We start from the raw sequence: 22,560 nt of genomic DNA on the forward strand, positions 1-22,560 counted from the left end.
TACACTTAGAGCGGTAACTGTAAACACAACAGTGATGGACAGAATGTGGATCAATGTCACACATTCACCCCAGTCCAAAGATCTGGGCCCAAATCCATCGTTTTTCCACTCCTCACCACCCTGGGTTAGACAATGGCGATATGCAAATCAGCGCTGACCCTGTGCCCCATGGGAACAGTCCAGTCCGAACTACAAAAGCCATGTCCTTCCCAGAACGGAAACAAGCATCCGAGGACCGGCCCGGTTTCGAGGTAACACCTCTCATCAGCCCGGCTAGCTTGATTCCAGTGGTGTGGAGTGCCTGGGACTCACGTCTGAGCATCCCCAGTACACTTAGAGCGGTAACTGTAAACACAACAGTGATGGACAGAATGTGGATCAATGTCACACATTCACCCCAGTCCAAAGATCTGGGCCCAAATCCATCGTTTTTCCACTCCACACCACCCTGGGTTAGACAATGGCGATATGCAAATCAGCGCTGACCCTGTGCCCCATGGGAACAGTCCAGTCCGAACTACAAAAGCCATGTCCTTCCCAGAACGGAAACAAGCATCCGAGGACCGGCCCGGTTTCGAGGTAACACCTCTCATCAGCCTGGCTAGCTTGATTCCAGTGGTGTGGAGTGCCTGGGACTCACGTCTGAGCATCCCCAGTACACTTAGAGCGGTAACTGTAAACACAACAGTGATGGACAGAATGTGGATCAATGTCACACATTCACCCCAGTCCAAAGATCTGGGCCCAAATCCATCGTTTTTCCACTCCACACCACCCTGGGTTAGACAATGGCGATATGTTACCCAAGAAACATAAAAGAAAAGTTCTTAAAACATCGATTGGGGATATTCCCTGGATCTCCCAACATGGCAAAGGGAACAATTTTCAAACAGCTTTTGACTATGTGGCTCAGCCGCAACTGCCCTGCATTGGCAGCAAACTGAAGGATGAACGGATCCGACTGCTCAAAACTCAAGTTAACTTAAGAGGAATCCGCACACGGAGACAGGCAGTGCTAGTCTGCTTCAATGCAGAGGATCCGCAGCTCAAAAACTGGCTTGTAAAATTTCTCGCACTGTCAGAAAAGAAAATGGCAAGTGCCAGCAAACACACTACCATCAGCGTTCGCAGCTGCTAAGGAAGCAAGCGACCTCTAATCTGCAATCTACAACTGGGTTTGCAACCACCACACTTTATACCCCGTGATCTGGCCAGAAACTCTAAACCCCTCCACGGACAGGTCAATAGGATACTCACTACTTCCTCTCAGGAATGCACCACACTTTTGCACCTTCTATTATACAAAGAAGAGTCGGAACATTGACAAATCGGCTCCCTTGTAATGCAACTGCTGCTCAATATGCTTTTATTTCATGTGTGCTTTTATGTATTTTATGTATTTATTTCGTACTGTATCGCACTGGTTTTAATTAACTATGCAAACATAAAATACTTGAAGACCAGTAATTTTCGACCTACTGAACTAAGCGTTGAACTTTGCGGTAAACACAAATTTGTACGTGTAATATCAATACATCATTCTGTATGCAGAGAAGCGAAGTCCTTGCCTAGTCACACTGTTGCAAAATCCTATTTGTCCATTTGTGTTGTTGGGAGGAGAAATGTGAGACTTAATTCTGACTTTCCTATTAGGATTTTTTTTGCTCATGCTTCTGAAAAGTTCTTTGTAAACTAAGTTATTCAATACGATTAGTTAGACAGTATTAGGTCACAAGATAGGAAATCTTACAACCTAAAATACTGGAAAAGGCTATCTGAGAAGCCAAGAATCTAGTTGCCAACTCCTCTCAGATGACAAGCTCATTGGGGCGATGAGTGATACCGTGATTTATCATGGTATCACTCATAGGAGGAATCTCACAAGGCATAGAGGCTGTAGCAGTAGTAGGATTATTTTTTCGTAGTCATCTTCTCATAGAAAGATAAAAGTGGTATCCTTTTTCAAAGTAATGATTCTAATCCCCTTCATATCCTCAATTCTAAATGTAAAACATGACTATAAACCAAAACAGCTTGACAGTCTAAGAAATTACATCTGCACTGATGTATCTCCGGATTTTTGATTTTCTTTGAATCCTTAGATTGTGAGCTGTGTTGGATCCTGAGGCATGCCAACCAAATTTATGGCTCTGCATATTTTGTATAAAATTGCATCTTATTGATGCATATTTGGAAATTAAATAATGTGCTTGTGTCAAGCTTCATGGTGATGTTGACATCAGCCTGCCAGTCTCTTGCCTGTAATGTCACAATGAGATTGTTCATTGACAAGCATCGGTGTGATTTATTTATTTTGGTAGTTGTGTATGCTGCAGACTTGACCTGGGTTGATGGCCACTTTTTAGGAATAATTTCACAAATTACCATCTGGAGTTACTACCTTCATCTCTTGGGAAACTTCAGTGGAGTTTTTACAAAGCTTCAATCTATTTATGATGAGCAAAATTCGAACATGAGCAAAAACACATACTTTTTAAGGACTGGGGCCAAATGTCAAACTTTTGCCATGCAGTATTTTAGTCATACCATAAAAAAAACATCATACCATGGTGATCTGAGAAGTAGCTATCGTTCACTGCAGGAATATAAGACCCCTACAAGAGGGAGTGGTTCTACAACAGCATACTTTTCAGCTCTCGTCCGAAAGATTCATAAGGTGTAATTGTCCTGAAGGTTAGCAGGTATGGAATTCCAAGCTCTGGAGGTACTCATGAGAAGGACTATTTCATTGTTTTTCAATACTTTATGGCTGAAGTTTCGTGGAGAAGGTGTTATAATTCCTCGGTTTGTGCTGTTCTCCTAAGATTTAGACTTCCTGAATGAGTGATGCATGTAAGTATGTATATATTACTTGATTCGATTGGGAATCACGATAGAAAGATTAGAATGAGCAAGATATGCTCCAATTTTCTCAATTCTGTGACCTGTCTGGCAGCTGCAAGTAAGGCTGCTTTGAGTGGGGCATGGTGAAGTTTGGGAATCCCAACTAGTAGAGAATTACCAGAATCTAGTCTTAAAAACATTTGATCCATCCTCAGTTTTTTTTAGAAGAGGTTTGTCCTGTCTCATATTTAGCCATTCTGGAACTGGCCCTCGTGACACAGAGGTGTTTGTTAGATTCAATGAGTAGCGTTTTATGCAACATCGTCGCTCTTGACGGTGGAGCATGGAGCTAATGAGTTTCCAATCGGCAAGGGTCATTGCCTCCAATGTTAGAGGCTGCATGCCAAGGACAACCATGAGATAGGAAGGCTGTTTGGGATGTTCTATAGTGGCCTTGATGTGTCACAGGATTTCCTTCCAGTATGAGGCAACAAGCCTGCAGAACAGCCGGGTAGACTCCTATTTCACGGCCGCCCAGGTGCTAGGCAGGTTGGCCCCGTGTGGCAGAAGTCCTGGCAAAGGACTGCACCAGGGGCAGACGCATCTCCTTCTATGGCAGGACTGTCAGTGTCAGTACATATCGGGAAAGGTAGCCTCCTCTGTTGAGAGAGAGTGTGGGCATCATTAACGGAGGATACGAGGAGAAATTACTAGAGCAGGTCTGCTTGCAATTGGTAGAGCGAGACTGTGCAGGGCCAGTTTTCAGAAATAGCGGTAAGCCTTGCCATAATTTCAGCCCAAATCTGGATATCCTGGGAAATAAATAATTAAAAAAGCGGAGGAGTGTGGGTAGTTGGTACAGTTCCGGGCTTCTTCAAAGGTGGCCCATGGGGTAAGAGTTGTGGTGCGTTTAGAGGGTATGGTGGTAAGGAAAGGAGTGTCACCCAAACACGCCCAAAGAAGCGTAAACAGATGCCAGTTATGGTCGGGTGGGCTACTGACTGAGTTCTCAGAACCTACAAAAGCAGTAAGTGTGTCAAGCATTGGGGTAGCCGACACAAGTCAGTGGTGAATAAAGGAATTGCCATAGAGGCAGGACGGCTTCAAGTATCCCTTAATACAAAAAGACCTATTGGGACAACAGCGGCCCACCACATCCCCAGAACAACACCTTCTTTAAGAACCTTTTTTAATCTGGTTAACCTACATTAGCAAACTGCTGAAAATCTGGTGGGAGGAGGACAGGATGACAATGGGAGAGAGCCTAGAATCAGGCCTGGTGTAGGAGAACAGGCTGGCCTGGTAAATGAAAAGAACACTGACAGAAGACATCAGGCACAGAGCGGGACCAGAGGGGATGATGGAGGTAGCTTGCTCCTCCTGTCTAATAGATTTGACGAGCTTTCTCAAGCTGTGGTACACAGAGGGAGCCTGGGAATGCCAAGTCAGGGTGAAGAGACTATGTCCCACAATACAGACCGGTAGTGAGAATTTAGTGAAAAGGGGATGAATCAACTGGGTGCATTGAAGCTTTGTTGAGGATTATTTCAGAGGAAATCAAAATCAGTTTTGCAATTTCAGAGATCAATCAGAAAGACATTTGCGATACATGTCAAAACCTTAGCGACAAATTACATGAATTGTATGAAAGAACTGCAATATTGGAAGAGCATATCGCGGGTACTAGTAAGGTGGAAGAGGAAAATACTAATGAGTAGCTTCTCTTAAAGGATGGGAATAAGTGCACACAGGAGGCTTTGGAAAGACTAGAAAATCAAGCCAAGAGGAAGAGTATTAAGATCACAAATGTACCAGAAGGTGCTGAGACAGGTGATATAAAGGCCTGCGTGATAACTCTGATAAGAGAAAGCCTGTTCAAAGGAAGCAGTGACCCCTGCTAGAAGATCTAGAGCAGGATATTCAGAGGGTTCATAGGGATCTCTACAGGCTTAACCATAAAATAATCACACCTAGAAAAAGCCTTCATAGTGAGGGATTTTATATTAAATACGGCGTTGAAGAATAAGTCCTTATTACATATGGGTTTCACCTGTGAATTAAGGTCTAATCTCTGCCGTATAATGGAGGAAAGACAGTGGCAGCAAGGCAGGAAAATGAATGAACTCAAGTTAATGGGCACAAAGGCACAGCTTATGTTCCTTGCAGTACTCAAAGTCATGAGGAACCAAAAAAGTAACATTATAAGTAGGGAGGACGAAGCAGATAGGCTGATCCAAGAAATTATAGAAGGAGGAAAATTGTTGGAAGGGACCTTCTAAATGGGGAAAACGTGGGGTATAGAGAGAGCCAGCTGTTAACTAGGTTGGAGGCCCACAGCTGGAAGGGGTCACTTTATCTCTGATATTTGTTGAGATTACAGGATGTTGGTGGTGATGGGGTGGCTCCTCTGCCATTTGTTTGTTTGACCAGAAGAAGAAATGGGGGGTTCCCCTTGTGAAGGATTTATTTGGTTTCACTGGGGTGGGGAACATTGGGTAAAAATAACTAAAAATATTTTGACCTCAACTCATTGGAGCTCAGGCTGTTCTACCTGTTGGTCGGGTCTTCAGGATGCAAGAGAAGGGTATAAGGCTGATCACCTGGAATGTCAATGGGTTAAGGGTAAGAAAGAGAAGGAGAATAACAGCAGAATTCCTAAGGGAGTGTGCATCCCTAGTTGATTGTCGTGCAGGAAACACATTTGTCTGTATTGGAGTGTAGGAAGGCATTTAAAAACCAAGGATGAGTTCAGCATATGGTATGCACATCCCAGGTAGCCTTAATAAAGGAGTTGCTACTTTAAGGCAAATTCTAATATACAAGTCCTGGCTACAGAGGTGGCTGTTTCATTGTATCCTCCTAAGAATATTCAGAGGGACATAAATACCTTTATTTGGGCACACAAAGGGATGATATTTGCATGAAAAAAGTTGAGACAAAGGTTAGAGAAGGGATGTCTGGTATTACCAGTTTGTAAATTGTGTTGTTGAGCCTTTCAATTGAAAAACGTCCAATTATTGCTCGAGGCAGATATATGTGGCAATGACACATACTGTTCAGAGGGCTTCTTGTATAAATTCAGTTCACCTAAATAAATCAAGAAGGCCAGGGTAAAGACAGCTATAAATGGATGATATAAAATAAGGATTATGTGGAGTATCTCATAGCGTTCTTTGTTGGCACCAATTTTACAATCTCCAGGGAGACCGGATTGTCTGAAGGACAACCTAAGTCATCCACTCAAAGCAGAGAATTATACAGGATGGGGCGATCGGATTGTTGATGGTGAACTGAGACCCTAGAAGGAGATGTACTCTAAAAGAGCAGGGAGTCTATCCAGATTCAAATGTCGGCAACTCAGCTCCTGGGTGGGGGTATTAAAACAAGGACGGGGTCTGGAGGATACAACACTGGAGAGAGACTTGCTCGTGTCTATTGCACATGAAAAGGAAGTGGCGAAATGGTACCAGCTACTGTGTGATGCAGAGGATAAAGGGAAACCTCCACCCAATCAGCAGTGGAGGGGGTGCTTGCTGGATGGGGAGCTGGAAAGTTTATGTCAAGTATCATTTGAGCTTCTGTATTCCATTGTCAGTCCTGCTTCCCTAAAAAGAAACCATCTTTTCAATATACATAGGGCTCACTGGACTCCTCAGAAAATGGAAAGACTGGCGAAATCAAGTGAAAAATCCTGTAAAAAGTGTGGTGACCCAGACGCGGGCAATATACATATGTTTTTTCATGCCCAGTTTTGATTAGGCCTGGGTGGTAAATATCGTGTCGCTCGCGGAATTTATGTAATTTGGGTAATTCCGCGGAGAACGCGGAATTGCCAAAAATTCTGTGATCCGCGGCTTTGCGGAATTTTTTGCTTGTTTGAGCTTTTAAAATTAATGTTTGTGAGATATTTCCCCCTGAACACGCAAACAGCATTTGTGAGCAGGAAAAAAGCATCCCGAACGGGCGGAACAAGCAATTCCGCGTGTTCGCGGAACCGCTCCATGCTCGCGGAGATTTTTCACCATTTCGCGGAGCTTTCCGTACCGCGACTACAAAAATTCCACCCACCCCTAGTTTTGATGGCGTTGTGGGAGGACATAAGTAGGTTAATAGGGACGATTATAGGATATGACTTTATGGTAAGCCCTAACTCTTTTTTGTTTGGTGACGGAACAGTGGATATTGGAGAACAAGATCGCGATCATAAAATACTGTTCTTTTAGTTTATGTTGCTTGCATGGAATTTGATATGTAGGAGATGGGTGGGCAAAAACCCACCCACGGGTAAAGAGTGGCTGCAGTTGATTGAAAGGACTATCAAGGGTGACAGAGCATGCTTTAAAGAAAAGAGAACAACATTTTGGATACCAGTCTTGGATGAGATCTGGTTGGGGAAATTAAGGAATATGATTAGAGGAATTTCCCGATGATTACACTATAAAGGGCCAAGGGTATTAACCCAGGTGGTCAATTCTGAGTGTCCGACAACTGGGTGGATCAATGGACCGGTCAAAGGAAGGTGAATATAACCGGCCCGTGTCAGAAGCAGTTGGTTTAGATGGCACTGTGCAGCACAAGTTGGGGATAACTCTTAGCGAGCAACGCTTAGAGGTGGCGTGGGACCCCCTCAGGCCTAGCGGCTACAAGGTGATGAGACCAAAAAGACAATTAAAAAACCCAAAAAATAACCAATAGAATGCCCTCAATACCCACTAAGTACCACGAGTTAGAGTCAGAAGCTGTTTTATATATAATAGCAGCCCGTCCCGACGTTGTCCGGGTATGAAACAGAATGTGTGCAATGTGTGTAATAGGCAAGGGAAATTTATTTTAAAATCTTGCGGTAGAGAACATTTTTAGCATGAAGTGTCACAATAGTTAGGCATGTGTGTGCAGATACTGTGTGTACCTCAGAGTTAGAAGTATTAGCAGATGTCTCTAGTGTGTATGTACTCCACTTCCGTAGGTAAGCGTGTGTGAAAGTGCATTCAGTTGTAAATTTTGTGTCCCCGCAGGCACGCTGAATCGCGTCATCCCCCGCTTGAGGCCCGGCTCCAGTTTTGTTTGATGTTGTGCTTGTGGTGTAAAGTCGTTGATGCAGAGAGTTGAGTGGGTGACAGCGTGCGCTCGAGACGCTGCGGGTGTGGGAAAGTGCAGTCAGTTCAAAGGTTAGTGTCCCAGCAGGCGTACTTAGTCGTGTCATCCGCCGCCTGAGCCCGGCTCCAGCCCTGGTTGATGTTGTGCGCCTGGTGTCAATTCGTTTATGCAGAGAATTGAGTGTGTGACAGAGCGCAGGAGACGCTGCAGTTAGTGTCCCCGCAGGCACGGTCCTTTATGCAGAGAGGTGACTGGCTGATAGCGCGCAGGATACTGTGCAGTTATTGTCCCCGTAGGCACGATCAGTCGTGTCTGCCCCCGCCTAAACCCCGGCAATTGCCGCGCCCATCGGCCACGCCCCAAGGCACGCTTTTTGTTTTGAGGTTTTTGATGCGCGATTGTTACCGGTTGTCGTGCCCATTGGCCACACGCCTTGCTGCCGCGCAATTGAAATTGCCGCACCCATTGGCTTTGTTCATGCCCCCAGCACACGCCCCAGCACAACGCACATGTTTAATTAACGCTTTTTTTGGTCGTCATGCCGCGCCCCACCCACGCCCACAAGGGACTACTTTGCTGGTAAGGTTCTTTTACCTTTCAAATGTATATGGTGGGCATCTGTAGCCTATGTCCTTCTGCTGCAACTGCCCTTTCCAACGCTGTATTGGGTGTGGTGATTGGTGCTGTGGTTCCTGAGATTACCCGCCTCAAAGGTTTGGGCTCTCTCTTTATAATATTAGTATAGATATAGATTGTAAAACAGACAAGGTCAGAAAGGAGCTGCACAAGTAGCAGCTCCACGACAATTATCTTTCTCTGTTTGAGGTGACAGAAACGTTTTAGCCTTAATCTGTGTGTGCGAACATTCACAGGTCACTGAAGCAAGGAAATACTTTACATGTGAATGAAACTGGACAATTATTTATTTGTAGTATCCCTGAGGCACCATTAGGAAAATATTTTTGCAACCAGAAATCCACAAATTGCTTGATGATTAATAATGTACAAACCGAAAATGACTTCAGGGTTGAACTTTTCAATAAACGGTGCTGCGTCATTCTGAGTTCTGAGGAAATCATCAAGCGTGTGCAAACAATAATTGAATGGCAATTTGCGTAGAAATCGGGGTTTCGGGCAGTGCTTACACTTTAGGCCTCATTTCGAATTCGAAGGGATGTGAGCCTGACTATAAACCGACGGGTCCCCAGCAGCGCACAGCTGGCAGTTTGCCTGCCTCATTTATATGATGGCAAACAACCATGTTGTTGGTGTCAGTCTCAGCTGGCTCCCCTTTTGGAAACATTTGACTGGCAGGCCGTCTGACACAGGGGCAGGGGTCATTGTACGTCAGAACAACCGCCCTATTCAGAGCAATACGTCAGAGGTACATTTATTCTTAGTTTTTCAAGGACAAACTCTTGCTAAGGGAGTTTAGACTTGAGGAACATAACGGTTGCGCAGCAAGGCCAACAAAAATATATACATGCCAATAGAACCGATTATGGCTGGAGACTGAATTTTTAAAGCCAAAATGACTATATTTTAGCTATCTCCTGCCTAAAATTGCCTCTGCTCCCATATAAGTTAATGGGAAACATAAATTCCCCAGATTTTTTTTTTAATGTTGGTTTGGAGGGCAGCTGACCAAAGGGAGGTCTGCCCCTTGGGATTATTGGGAGGGTGGTGCAGTCCAGCGACCGCCATTTTGTGTTTTGGGCTATATTATAGCTCACCCTAGCCCACGGGTATATAGTGGCTGCTTTTGGGCTCCCTGTAACTATTTTAGGTACAGGTGACCTGGTGATGGTGGCAGAGAGTCGTTAGTGCGATCTTTTTGTGATATTCTGGCTAGTGTTTTGTGCATTTGGGTGCAATTAGTGCTTTGGAGATGACAACAGTTGAGTCCATAATAGAGGAGGTGATGCAGCTTTTGCGTGAGGCAGAGTGCATGGGCTTAATTGTTGGAGGGGAGCCTGAGTCAGGTTTGGCCCGCCTGGCATCAGACTGCGTGGCTGTGATTGCGTGTTCACCCCCCTCGCAAACTGCTGGTGGTGTCTGCAGGGGCAGGTAAGTTGAGTGTGCCATGAGGCAAACAGGCCCATCTGGCACGTGTAGGGCAGGCCTCTTTGTCTGGAGAGGGTCTGGCCGCAGTGGCTGTGGCTGTGCAGGCCCTCAATGCACTACTTTGGGAGGCGGGGCAGCAGAGCATGGAAGGGGCAAGGGTGGATACAAGGGCTGGCAGGTGCCCTCACAACCTAAGAGTGTGGATATGGCCTTGGGTGCTGGGATTGACTCCCTAGGGTCCCGCAGGGGTTGTGGTCACGCTGGGCGGCAGTGGCCTCTTGCGTGTAGGTGGGTACTGGAGGCTGGAGGCTGCTGCAGCAAGGCACTGTGCAGCAAGTTCGGGGTAACTCTTAGCAGGCAAGGCTTGGAGGTGGCATGGGGCCCTCAGGCCCTGGGCCCCTAGTCTGCTAGTGGGGAGGAGGAAGAAGAAGAGACTGAAGAGCAGGTTTCCTGGGTGTCCAGTGGTGCGGTAGGTCAGCTACACAGAGGGGTGTTCAGAGGGGGTGATATTCCTTCCGGGGGGAGGGGGGGGGATGCACAGAGCCAGATACCTGGGCATGGGTCTCTGACATAGAGGAGACCCGGGCACAGCAGGCGCAGAGTGCCAAGACATCAGTCCTGTTGTCGTTTTCTACAGGTAGAGGAGCGTCACCAGTTTTCACGCTAAGGAGAGCTTGGTGCGGCTCATGTGCACCGAGGTGAAGCAACGGCAGGGCCCAGTCGGTGGATGTCTTCGGGTGACCCTGTCACACGTAGGACAAGTAGGTCCAGAACAACCTTGTTGGCTCCCACAGCGGGCAGATCATGGGCTGCTTCTGGCTCTTATGGCACAACAGACAGACGGGTGGTGTCGGCAGAGCGATATGGTAAGGTTCTTACGGCCTCCCTTGACCCTGTATGTTGGCCTTCCATGGACATTGCATGTCGGCCCATGACCCATGCAAGTTCAGCGGCAACATGGCGGAGTGTGAGTGCAGGCCCATGCTGGGCCAAGGCAGAGGACACTTTGGGTGTGTCGCTGGTGGAATATGAGGAGGACAGCCTTGAGGAAAGCGAGGTGCGGGCGGAGAAGAGCCCGCGGAGGCACGGATTTGAGCATGGGAGGGAGGTCCCGCTAATGTGTTCTTGTCTAATGTGTTGCAGACAACTGCGACTCAGCAGAGTACAGTGTTGGAGACACGGAGGTCACTGGTGAGGCGGCAAGCATCTGTTTAGGCACTGACCTTGGAGCCATGTAAGGGTCAGGACGCTGGTCTGGTGATGGTGTCCACGGGTGTGGACTCAGGAGGTGAAAAAGGGGGTGGGGGCTGGTGTGTGGCTGTGTATGGGTAAGTATGTGGCTGACGTGGGGGTAGGCACAGATGACGTGCAAGCAGCATGAAAGGAGACCAAACAGCGACAGAGGGTAATGAGAGCATTAGTGTTGGGGCGGACAGGGAGAGAGTAAAGATGACAAAGGTGAAAATAAAGAGGGGCTCAAAACCAAAGAGCCAAAAATTAAGCCACTGCCATACATGAACATGACAAAAAGCCATTAGGGGCACACTTGGTGTTGGCTATAAAGGAAAAGATTTGAAATGGGGAATATGTTAAAATGTTCAGTCTCCTACACCAGGAGCTACGCTCCAAGGAAGGGTCAAAAGAGGAGGAGTACGAGCTGGTCAAGCGGCCGAGGGTCCCCTTGGCCATTGAAAATTGGACGGCGGCGTTCTTAATCTATAACGGTGTCTACTGTTAGAAATTTTCGGAGCACTGTCCAGCATTGTGTAAGTATATGGATGTGATACGCAAAGCTCAGATTACTTTTGGAGGGTATGCATGGGCGCAATATGATGAGGATTTCCGAGTGTATTTAGCTTGGGATCCCAAAGCGAAATGGGGGAACTTGGCCCAGACCCACTGGGCCCGCTAATTTTGGGAAGACCATTTTCAATGCCAGTGGCTTGCCAATAGTATATTGGCCCTTTCAGGGCGCCCCACCCGCGGAGGGGTGGTTCATACATCAAAAGGACAATGCAGGGGAGGAGGGTACCTGTTAGGACTACAACAAGAGGTTGTGTATCAGGGAGTACTGCAAGTTTCAGCATGAGTGCTCTAAGTGCACAGGACAGCATGTACTTGTTTATTGTTTCTGAGCCGCTGGCAGGAACAAGGTACTGAATGTGGGACAGTGGCAACCATATGCTAGCGGCCAGGAGACTATCAGCACCAGCAGTCCTATGGCAACAGAGGGGGCACAGGGATCCAGGGCAAAAGGCACATACTCCGATTATGGTGGACAGATTGGAGTACTGGCTGGGAGTTCTACAATCGGCCAGAGGAGGAGAGGAAATTGAGGGATATGGATATTGATAATTATTCATAAAGCGCAACTAATGCCCAATGGTGTCATGTTGCTAATGTCTGTAAGAATCTGTAATATGGTAGAGAGACAATGAAGCTAAAGAGTGGTGGAATGAAGCCAGGTTTTGAGGTGTTTCCTAAAGATGCACAAATTTGGCTGACCTCTTAGATACCTAGGCAGCTGATTCCATGTAGGCAGGAGGAATAGACAAAACTCCTCCCACCTCAAGAAACCTTTTTCGTTTCAGGGACAGTCAACTGTATAGATGTTTCGGAATGCAGACTTTTGCTTGGGATATGCCATAAACCTTTTACCTTTAAGTACTCAGGGCCAGTATCATGGAGAGCTTTGTGCACTGTATATAGAGCTTTAAAGGACACTCTTTTAATGGAAGCCAACAAAGCTCCTCTAATGCCTTGGAGACTAAGTGGCATTTCGGAATTGTCTTTAGAAGCCTTGCCGCTGCATTTTGCAGCCTCTGTAGTCTATTTAAGGGGCCTTGTTGAATGCCCAAATAAAGGGCATTGCAGTAATCAAGTATTGAAAAGATAAGGGAAATTATGACTATCTTCTGTAGCTCAAATGGAATAAAAGGTAAAATGTTCTTCAGGCCTTTTAGCAGGAAGAAACAGGATGAGGTAAGTTTGAACCTGATCTGTAAAAGAGAGTTGTGAGTCAAAGACTACCCCCAGATTCCTTACTTTGGGTACAGGCATGGGGAAAGAGCCCAATAAATGTGGCCTCCAAGCCAAGTTCCGGAAAGAGGCGTTTCTCCCAAAAAGGAGTACCTCTGTTTTCTTGGATTCATCTTCGGACAGTGACTGCTGATCCAACTGACTATTGATCTCATGCAATTGTTCAAACGGTGTGCCACCTCTTACACTTTATTTGTGATTGACGCCATCATCTGTGTGTCGTCATCATAAGAGATGGTTTCAAGTGGAGTTTTCGAATGGGGTATAATGGCCCCCAGGTGAGATGGGCAGACAATTTGTGGTTTGCGAAGGAGTATAGGTAGGTAGTGCAGGATAAGCTGGACAAGGAGGTTTTAGAAGGGAGGATGCGGGCCACTTTGACGACTGGCCCATGAAGGCTTTAATTGTGTCACCAATTGGTATGGTGCCCAAGAAGGTACATGTGCAGTATCGGTTAATACAGCATTTCTCCTGGCCTGAAGGTGGGTCAGTCAATGATTTAATTTCTGAAGACATAGCATCGGTGTCATATTCATCAGGGGACAAGGCCATGTCACTTAGGATGACAGTGGGGCAAGGGACACAGATGGAAAAGTGTGATGTGTGACACATCCGGACGATTTTCAACAACTGGGCATGCAATTTGAAGGGCGGTGGTACGTAGAAAAAGGTACTGCCAATGGGATGCTCTATTTCATGTGCACAGATTGAGTTTTTCAGTCTGTTCTGTGGCTTTTCAATTGGTGTACATACAGGCCATGCCCTCGTGACACATTACCTGGACGATTTCTTTTTCGCTGCAACACCCAGCTTGGCGGACTGCTGGTAAGCTTCCAGGAGCTCACAGGTGAATTGGGTGTTCCTTTAGTGCCAGAGAAGACAGTGGGCCCAAGTGCAGTTTTGTCGTTCCTGGGGATCAAAAATTGATTCACAGAAAATGGAAGTGCGATTGCGCCAGGACAAGAAGGCAGCAATGAAGGGTTTGCTGGCAAGAGAAAACGTGAGGGAGATTAAGGTATTGCTGGGGCACTTAAACTTCGCTTGCAGAGTGGTCAGGGCAGGGAAAATGCGTGATGCGTGTTTTTGTGCTGGGGTGCCTGTGGCATGATATCATGTTCAGGGCGCAGCATTTCCCGGGAGTGGAAAATGACATTGCGGATACATTGTCTCGTTCACAGTGGGAGAGATTCCTTGGGTTGGCCAAGGAAGCAGACAGCTGCAAGACACCCATGTCAGTTTAGTTGTGGTCACTAGGAAAACACAGAATGGTGTAACTGGTGAAAGGATCCTTAGCTGAGTGGACACGGAGAATGTATGTTCAGTCATTGGTAGAATATTTGGCATCGGGGCCTCAGGGCAGGGCAGTGGGGTGGTTAATCCCTTCCATTCTGATGACGGCCCCCGGCCATCATGCATCACGGTGGGCGTGTGCTGATGATGGCTGGGGGCCGTCATGATCCGCCCACTCTTTAAAATGGCCGCACAGCGCAAAAATTTGCCGCGCATGCAAGGGGTTAAGGATGGAGGATGTGGTCCACTTGCTTTTGGGCTTGATGGAAAGGGGCTTGTTGTGTGTGACGATTGCAGGAAAACATTCAGGCATTGCGTTTATGGGAAATTTTTTGTGGGGTTACATGTCATCAGCTGGATAATTGAATCAGAGGATACTTGAGGATTGGGCGAGAGAAAAGGGATGCTCGGGGAAACTTAAGAGGCCATTAACGTGGTAGTTGTTTTGGGAGGACGTCACGAAAAGAGAGAACAGGTTAGAGGTTTGGCTGCATAGCTTCAAGACTGACCAGAGAGCGCAGGGGAGGAGTGTTCTTCAGGCTTTATTGGAGCCTGGCTCATGTCCAGTGGCTTGAGGCAACAGGTGGGCAGCATGGTGGTCAGCAGAGTAGTTTTTAGGCTCCAGTCTAGGGCTAAGGTTACAGCTTTTCAACTCTTCTTGGTGTTGCGCAGAGTGCTTTTGGCGCTAGTGGTCCATCCAGAGAATACGGAACCCATTCTTTCCTCATTGGTGTAGTGACTGAGGCTGACAATAGTGGCAGGGCACAAGTGGATATTATGCAATTGTGGTGATGGTCATCGAAACTGTTTTAGGAGATATGTGCATGTTTCTGGGGGAGGAGGGGAGCACTTCATGGCTTTCTGTGTGATTATTAATTACTGTTTTTTGTTTCAGGTTCTGTTGCTGGCCTTGAGGTGGAAGACATGGCTATTTGGGTGGTAGGCCACTCATTTATCAAGTGGGTAGAACGGCAGCTTCTGATGCAATTTAGGTTTTAATCAGTGATATTTTCCTGTTGCGTGGCCAGGTAAAGGGTGTATGCAATGGCATGATTTGAGGCAATGTTTGAACGGCATGTTGGCGAGAGGTAGTTTTCTTGAAAGTCCTGTTTCTCCATTTAGGGGAGAATGCTCTCATGCGGGAAAAGGTGTGGTGCTTTTGAGGGCTATGAACCAGGATTTATTGCAAATTAAGGCCAGGTGGTCAGGTTGTTTTGTTCTCTAGACTGAGCTTATGCCGTAGAGAATTTGGAAGGGGACAGCTAGTCCCCAGCAATTGATAGGGCACGCTGGAGGCAGTAGCGGCTCCTGGTGGGAGTGCTACTGGGTGGTGACGTGGGGCGGGGGAGGGGCAGGGCGGGGGTAGTAAACACCAGAATGCGGATGAATGCATGTAAGTCGACAATTAACTCAATAACACAAATTCCGTTGTGCGCACTGCATCGCCAAATGCAATGCAGCGTGTGCAACTACATTCATTTTATTGATTTAAATGCCAACTTACCTGCATTCATCCATATTCCGGTGTTTACTACCCCCCCACCCTGCCCCTCCCCCTCCCCATGTCACCGGCCGGTAGCACTCCCAGCAGGAGCCACTACTGCCTGGAGTGTCAACAGTGAGATGAGTAGGTTCTGTAGGAAGGTTGCTTTCCGGTCCATTAGTCATGCAGACATCAGGTATGACAACATTGAATTATTTAGGAGCGATGGTGATCATCTTTCCAGGATACGCGTGGAACTGTACTTATTGGAGCTAAGAGAGGTGTTAGCAAGGACTCTCAACATTTGTAGATAAGGTCCTGGCATCATGGGTCCGGCTGGGAGTGGCAGATAAAGTCAGCAGGCAGCTTTTTTCTGGGTGGAGGTGGCCTGAAAAGTTTTGCATGAGTTTAGAGAAGTTTGATTGGCATTGCAATTGGTGAATCACATGAAAGGTAGGATAGGCGGGAAGTTCAAGGTTACGGATAGAAAGTTTGGTTGTTTAGAGGTTAATAAAGGCAGTCATAGGTTGTAGGGGAAAGTTTAGGTTTCAAACAGTTGAAATGCACTACAATAGGAATGAGATAGTTGCGGGTGGGGGTACGTGGGTGGGACCGTAGGGGTGGGGGCAGGATATTGGATAGTTCATTTGAGTTATAGCGAGGTTTTAGTTCTGTACGGCGGATTGACCAAGAAAAATTTGTTATGTGCACTTGTTTCAAAAAGTGCCCTTTTTCACACAACACAAGTGCTCAGTGGTCTGTGCTGCATCCCTTCTCCCAGTCTCCCTAATTGCAGCTTGAAAATGTTCGCATGAATGAGTATGGAGCATTGGCTTTGAGAGCAACTCCCTCCAGCAGTGGTTGCTCTGAAGGCTTAGTTATCCAAACTAAGCAGGTGGCATCTCTGAATCAGTGTGATGTCCTTTGACATGGGAGTGAATCGCAGTGGTTAATTTGTAAGTCCTGGGGCTTTTGTCAGGAGGCAGCTTGCACCAGTCCATTTCTCCTGTTAGCGCCACCTAAAACAGAACCAACTACTAACCATGAGAGTAGGGAGAGTATGTGGGGTAATGGCCAGAGCTGCCGACTTCAGAGCTGGAGAACCAGGGTCGAGTCTTGGTGTCGGCTCAACATCCTGTGATTCTGGACACATCACTTAATCTCCCCAGTGCCTACACGTAAATGAATGTGTCCTTAACTGGTGCTCATGAAACCGCTGATGTTGATGATTAAGTGCCAGTGGAAACCACCAATTCAAATTAAGCACTGAGTGAATGCAATAGCATCTGGTGGACAAGCAGGTCATCCATGACACTCTAAATGATATCCTTAATTTCATAATGTAAAATACGCTTAAGTCAACAAGGTGATAAAACCAGTGTGGTTTATTATTAACACCCACTATTCCTAAATAAAAAAAGGAAACGGTGAATATATGTAATAACTTGAAGTCCTAACAAAAATGTAGTGTATGGGCTATATATATATATATATATATGTTTATTTTTGTTAAATAAACTATAGATTTTTGGCCACCCCAAAGCAACATGGGTTATCTTTTTATTTCTGTATTTCCAAGATATGTAGTTGATGTTGGAGTGAATTTTATGTGACAGAGAACAAAAAATGCAGGGACAAGGTGTAGGCGCTGAAAAATAAGACTGGGTGTGACTGATATGTCAGACAGACATCTAATCACTGATACTTAATTATGAGTGACCCAGAAAATGGGTTCATGGTTCCCTATCCCCGGCTTTAGTAATACAAGGGGTACAAATAACTCTTGGACAGGGAAAATCCACACCCTTAAAAGCTGGCCCCTGAGGGTCCACTGAGAATCTAGGAATCACTGAGAGAATTTGTAATTCAAGGCCAATTCCCTATGTAATTCCCCATTTTGTTAAAACTTTCTCTTTTAGCAACTAAAATCTCCAGATGAAAGTAAACGGATCTGTGGGGTTTCCGGACTGCCGCTAGCGTTTGCATCAGATTTGAGTGCCCCTGGTTGAATAAATGCTCTGTTCAACAAGAACTTATGCCATTTGCCATCACTTCAGAGAAAGAGTTGCACCCTACTGCTGTTTATCCAACAGCACCACCTCTTATGGACTTTCCAGTAGAGATCACACCCTGGTCGTGCTAGGTGATCCACGACAGAAGTTTCACCCTCAAAAACCTCACGGAAAAAGTTATAATCTACTACCTCATGGACCCCGAGCTCTGCACCTGCTTAGCTTCTATTGGTGCCTAGAACCAAGTCAAAACCTAAAGAAGATAATGCTTGTTTCCCACCTGCATCATCAAAGCCTCAACCAAATGCATTTCAGGGCCAAACTAGCTAATCAGTCTGGGAGTCCCACCACACACATGCAATACCCTGTAAATAAAAAGGCATGACTAATCTAGCCTCGCAATTTAACTGGACAATGCTTGCATGATGCTCGGTGTAAGGAAGTATTTAGAACTAGTAACAATTTGCCTTGCCAATCATCTGTCCTTTTTAAGGTCTTCTTAGATTTAGCGCCGAGAAGCTATTAAGTTACACAAATGAATAAACATTAACATTTGTGGTCCTTTGCGAGCATGAAGGGTAAGATGAAGACCTCATTGCCCTACCTGAGTGATTCATTGCCACTGGTAAGCAGTTGAAGGCTGCTGGTGATCATTAAATGTCTTATCGACCTGGGAATTAATTATTTGTGGTGGGCATTCTGGTTCTTTTGGGTACATTCATGCTGTGCTAGGAGCATTCATGTCTGCTGAGAGTTATCATAGCCTGTATGAGGCTTTTGCGGTCTGCTGTGAGCATTCATTGATTATTTGTGGTGTATAACATGCCTTGTAGGGAGTATTCGTTGTCTGCTATGGACAGTGACAATCTGATGTAGTGGTGTAACTACTAGGGGTCAATGAGGGTACCTAAGACCTAGCAGCAAGGAACTAACTCTCCAGAGTGGAACTTGGATTTCAGCTTCTTTCTGGGCCATAAGATAGCCCTACTCCTAAACATAACAAATCCAGACACTCCCAAGGTGCCACTCAGCAGGTTCTGAACTCTTTGGGGCTGCATCATACTCTTCAGTAGCTTCAATCCCAATCATGTTTCGACGAGGATGCTATCCTGCGCTTTCTAAGGGCCTCATTTATGAAAAGTGATGCATCTCTGCGAAAAAACTGTGTTGCGTCACTTTTCATTGCGCCCTCCTTGCGACACCAATGATGTGTCATATTTACAGTATGACGTATCATGGCGCAAGGAGTTACAGATATGTCAGTATTTCTGACGTATCTGTAGGAGCAAAAATGACGCATTGCTGAAGTGTGTCACAAAAGTGACGCAACTGCAGCAATAGGTCATTACACAAGGGCAAGTCCCTATGTTAAATGTGCCTGCGTCAGTCTTACGCCTGCAATGAGACAGGCATAAGATATTGACGCATTTGCGTCCTAGAAGTGGCGCAGTGAAATCTCATAGTTTTCACTGCGTCACTTCAATGACCCTTTCTTGCGCCAGAACCCCCCCATGCATACATTATACCTGGCGCAGTTATAATGTGGCACAGGGGTTTACAAAGTAACGCATCTACCAAGACGCGTCATTTTGTAAATAGGACTCAACATGGTGCATTTTGTACACTGCTGGTGCATCACAAAAAGTGACGCACCGTCTGCGTAAAAGTGACGCAAGGCCTCATAAGTAAGGCCCTAAGTTTCCAAAATGCACTACACAGCACACTTTGTTCATTCCACAATCCCACAGTTATGAGCAGTGGCCTTCTGTTAAGTTGTTGAGCCTGTAAAACAAATTAAGCTGATTAGGGCACTTTTTGTAGACTCGGTAAATTGCAGTAACTGGGGCAGTGAACATATGGAAAATATGCTCCTCATGCAAGTGTGTGTAGAATGAGTTCATTCACAGGTTGTAGAGGCTGTAGGGCAATGGTGGCTGGTTTGAGCGGGAAGAAGGCCTTGCTCGCTTACCTGTAGCGGCGCTCTGATGCACAGCTCTTCGGCAAAGTACACCAGCACGTCCCAGGGCGCGCTGAGCTTCAGGTAATGGATAGTCTTCCGCTCACTAACCGTCTCCTCCTACAAGTGGGAAAAAAGGGACTTGTTAGAGTTCACAACCACACTATGCACAGCACCACACGATGGTATCACTCACGCCTGCAACCAGAGCCACCGTACCATAGAGTGCATATTGGTTTTCATACTGATGAGTATTTTAGTTTTCTCACTTCCCCCCCTTGTCCAATGGACTCCATCCCCATTCTTCTATCATTTTCATAATTTCTCTTTCTTCTTTAATCCTTCTCCTCTTTTGGTCTACATGTAGTGGCCAATAGGGAACATTATTTTTCTATTTGTATTCCTCGTGCTATTTTATTCTATAATTTCTCATTCCCATTTCAGTGAGGTGTGAAATGCCACTCGTTCCACAATTCAATTATATTTTCCCGCTGTGGTCCTGCTTTTTCTTTTCCGCAAACCCTCCCAAGTGGCATGCATAAGTGGGCTTCAGTGATCACTCAAGTGTGCTCTAAGACTCCTGCTTGCACTTCTGTCCATTTTGTGAGTTTAGCTGTTGCTATGTTACACCCTGCAGAGACAGCCAAAGGTGGGTACCTGAAATTCCTGAAGATGGTCAAAGGGGTTGGTGGAAGCAGGGCATCTGAGAACAAATGGCAGATGCTTCATCTCCTAACCTCGTTGCTTCTCCCCACCATTTAGCTGATGTAGACCCTTAATCTGAGGCTCATCTGCTACTGGGCAACCAAGTCATGGTACCGCTTGCCTCACCCGCCACTGTGTTACGTTCGCATAAGCAAGCCAGGCTCATGTGGTCAACCCAGAGAGGGGTGTTTTGTGTTTCCCCCTGCGTGCGTCAGTCCCGATAGTCACAACCGTGACATAGTGGCGGGACTAGTTTAATAAAGGAACTCGGGTCAAAGCAAGCAGTTAAGTTAAGTTAACCACCAGAGTTCGTGTGCGTGCCATTCATTAGCCACGGGGAACCAGTATTCATTTGGGGCCTACATCCACGGGCGGATGTACTGCATGAATACACAACACACAGGGTAAGGTGGTTGACGCTGGTTGTCCCAGCCTGGGCACCCCATCCGGCAACAGCCGTGTCAAAAGTGTCTCCACCATAGTGGTTGGGCAGGTTCATCACAGAGATCCCTGCAAAGAAAGCAGGGATCTCTAGATATGGTAACAGTCCACCCCCGGGAGAGCAGAGACCAGATCATCCACTGATCTGGAAGGCTGGGGAGCCACCTGCCTAACTATAAATAACCCCCAGTCTCTAAATTCTCAAGTGACGAGCAAAGAGTGAGATTGGATTTTGGATTTTATAAAGTCTTTGGATTGATGTAGCAAATCAGACCTTAGAGAGAAAAAATAGAAAGGTGATGGAAGGAATGCTTGGATTAATCTCAGCCACAATCTCCAGGCCTGTATCCAACTCCATCGTTATTGCCCACTGTGCCATTCTAGACAGAGACATACCTTATGAAATCAGTCATGGTGCTGCCCCAATAGGAGCAGTCTAGCCCGGACTGCCTGGCAAAGTCCCTTCAAGAACCGAACACAAGCAATCCCAGACTGGTTACGGCCCTTTTAGGCCTCGTCACTGAGGTGTAGGTTGTATCATGTGGTACACTGAGCCAGAACTCATGTATTTCTATACCCTTCATAGCTAAGGTGTCTACTGCAACAAACAATAAGGTGATCAAAGGAATGCGTAACTTAATCTCAACCACTGGTGATAACTCAGGACCGCATACCAGTTCACTCTAGACACAGAGCTGAGATAGGAACAGTCCAGCCTGACCGGCCACGCAATACCTCACTGGTGAAGCGGAAGCAGGCCAAACTGGACTGGAGTTGATTGTGGTCCTGTCTGGAGGAGAGCTAACCTTGAAAATTTAATCAGACTCTGCCCCACCGAGGCAAGTCACAAGAATGTAGATAAGAGCTGTTGATGCTGCAGTATATTACTGGGCATTATTTACTGACCAAAGAAAAGTCATAACACTTGGGGCTGTATTACACTAAGTGCCCTGGGGGACAAAGGGTCTGGGCACTTTGGTATTACCGAAGGGGAAGCAGACACTTCTGCAGCCCCTTCTGTAATACTGTAAGCACTGGTTCATATATAGCACCAGCATCATCTTGAAAGGACATTCCCTCACTTGCAGTAGGTCATGGCCCATGCAAATGAGGGAATCACTTTAACTCTGCGACGTATTATGGATGCGGGTGCCAAGGCAAAGAAACCATCAGGTGGTACACTGGCAGTGTGTCCCCAGAGAACAGCCCTCAGGATGGGGAAAAAAAGTTCCATGCCCTGCCAAACACTACCCTGCAAGTGGTTGCAGTCACTCACTGCACCCGCCTTCAAGGGGATCTCTCTCCCCTCTTGAAAGTGCAGGTGGTGTGCCACTTGCACAGTGAAATACAGAGAGGCTTGTAAACAACCACTCCTTATTTCACTTGAATGCGCTGCCCACAGGGCAGCACAAGTGCACAGCTACCCTGAGGTCAGCGCATTGACCAAATAGGGCGCACTTACCCTGTTTGGCCCGGCGCACCTTTTGAAAGGGAAAGTGCGCCCTTTCTGTAATAAGGACCTAGAGCCCGTAACATGATGGGCTCAACTGTCTCAGTGCAGAGCACATGTTTTTATGCACCTGCAGTACATAAAGTCTGTTCATTTAACCCCCCAAATACCTCTGTAT

At 46.4% G+C, this 22,560-nt stretch overlaps 1 protein-coding gene across 1 annotated transcript in view; it reads right to left on the reverse strand.

Annotated features, from left to right (window-relative positions):
• The window catches only part of ANO7 (anoctamin 7), a 221,107-nt gene that overhangs the window by 111,967 nt on the left and 86,580 nt on the right, over positions 1-22,560 (reverse strand). The window contains exon 4 of the mRNA XM_078640414.1: positions 19,799-19,906. Coding sequence (XP_078496540.1) covers positions 19,799-19,906 — 108 coding nt within the window. The remainder of the gene's footprint in view (positions 1-19,798; positions 19,907-22,560) is intronic.

This window comes from Lissotriton helveticus, chromosome 5_1, assembly GCF_964261635.1.
Source record: "Lissotriton helveticus chromosome 5_1, aLisHel1.1, whole genome shotgun sequence".
In the NCBI taxonomy this organism is placed as follows: Eukaryota; Metazoa; Chordata; class Amphibia; order Caudata; family Salamandridae; genus Lissotriton; species Lissotriton helveticus.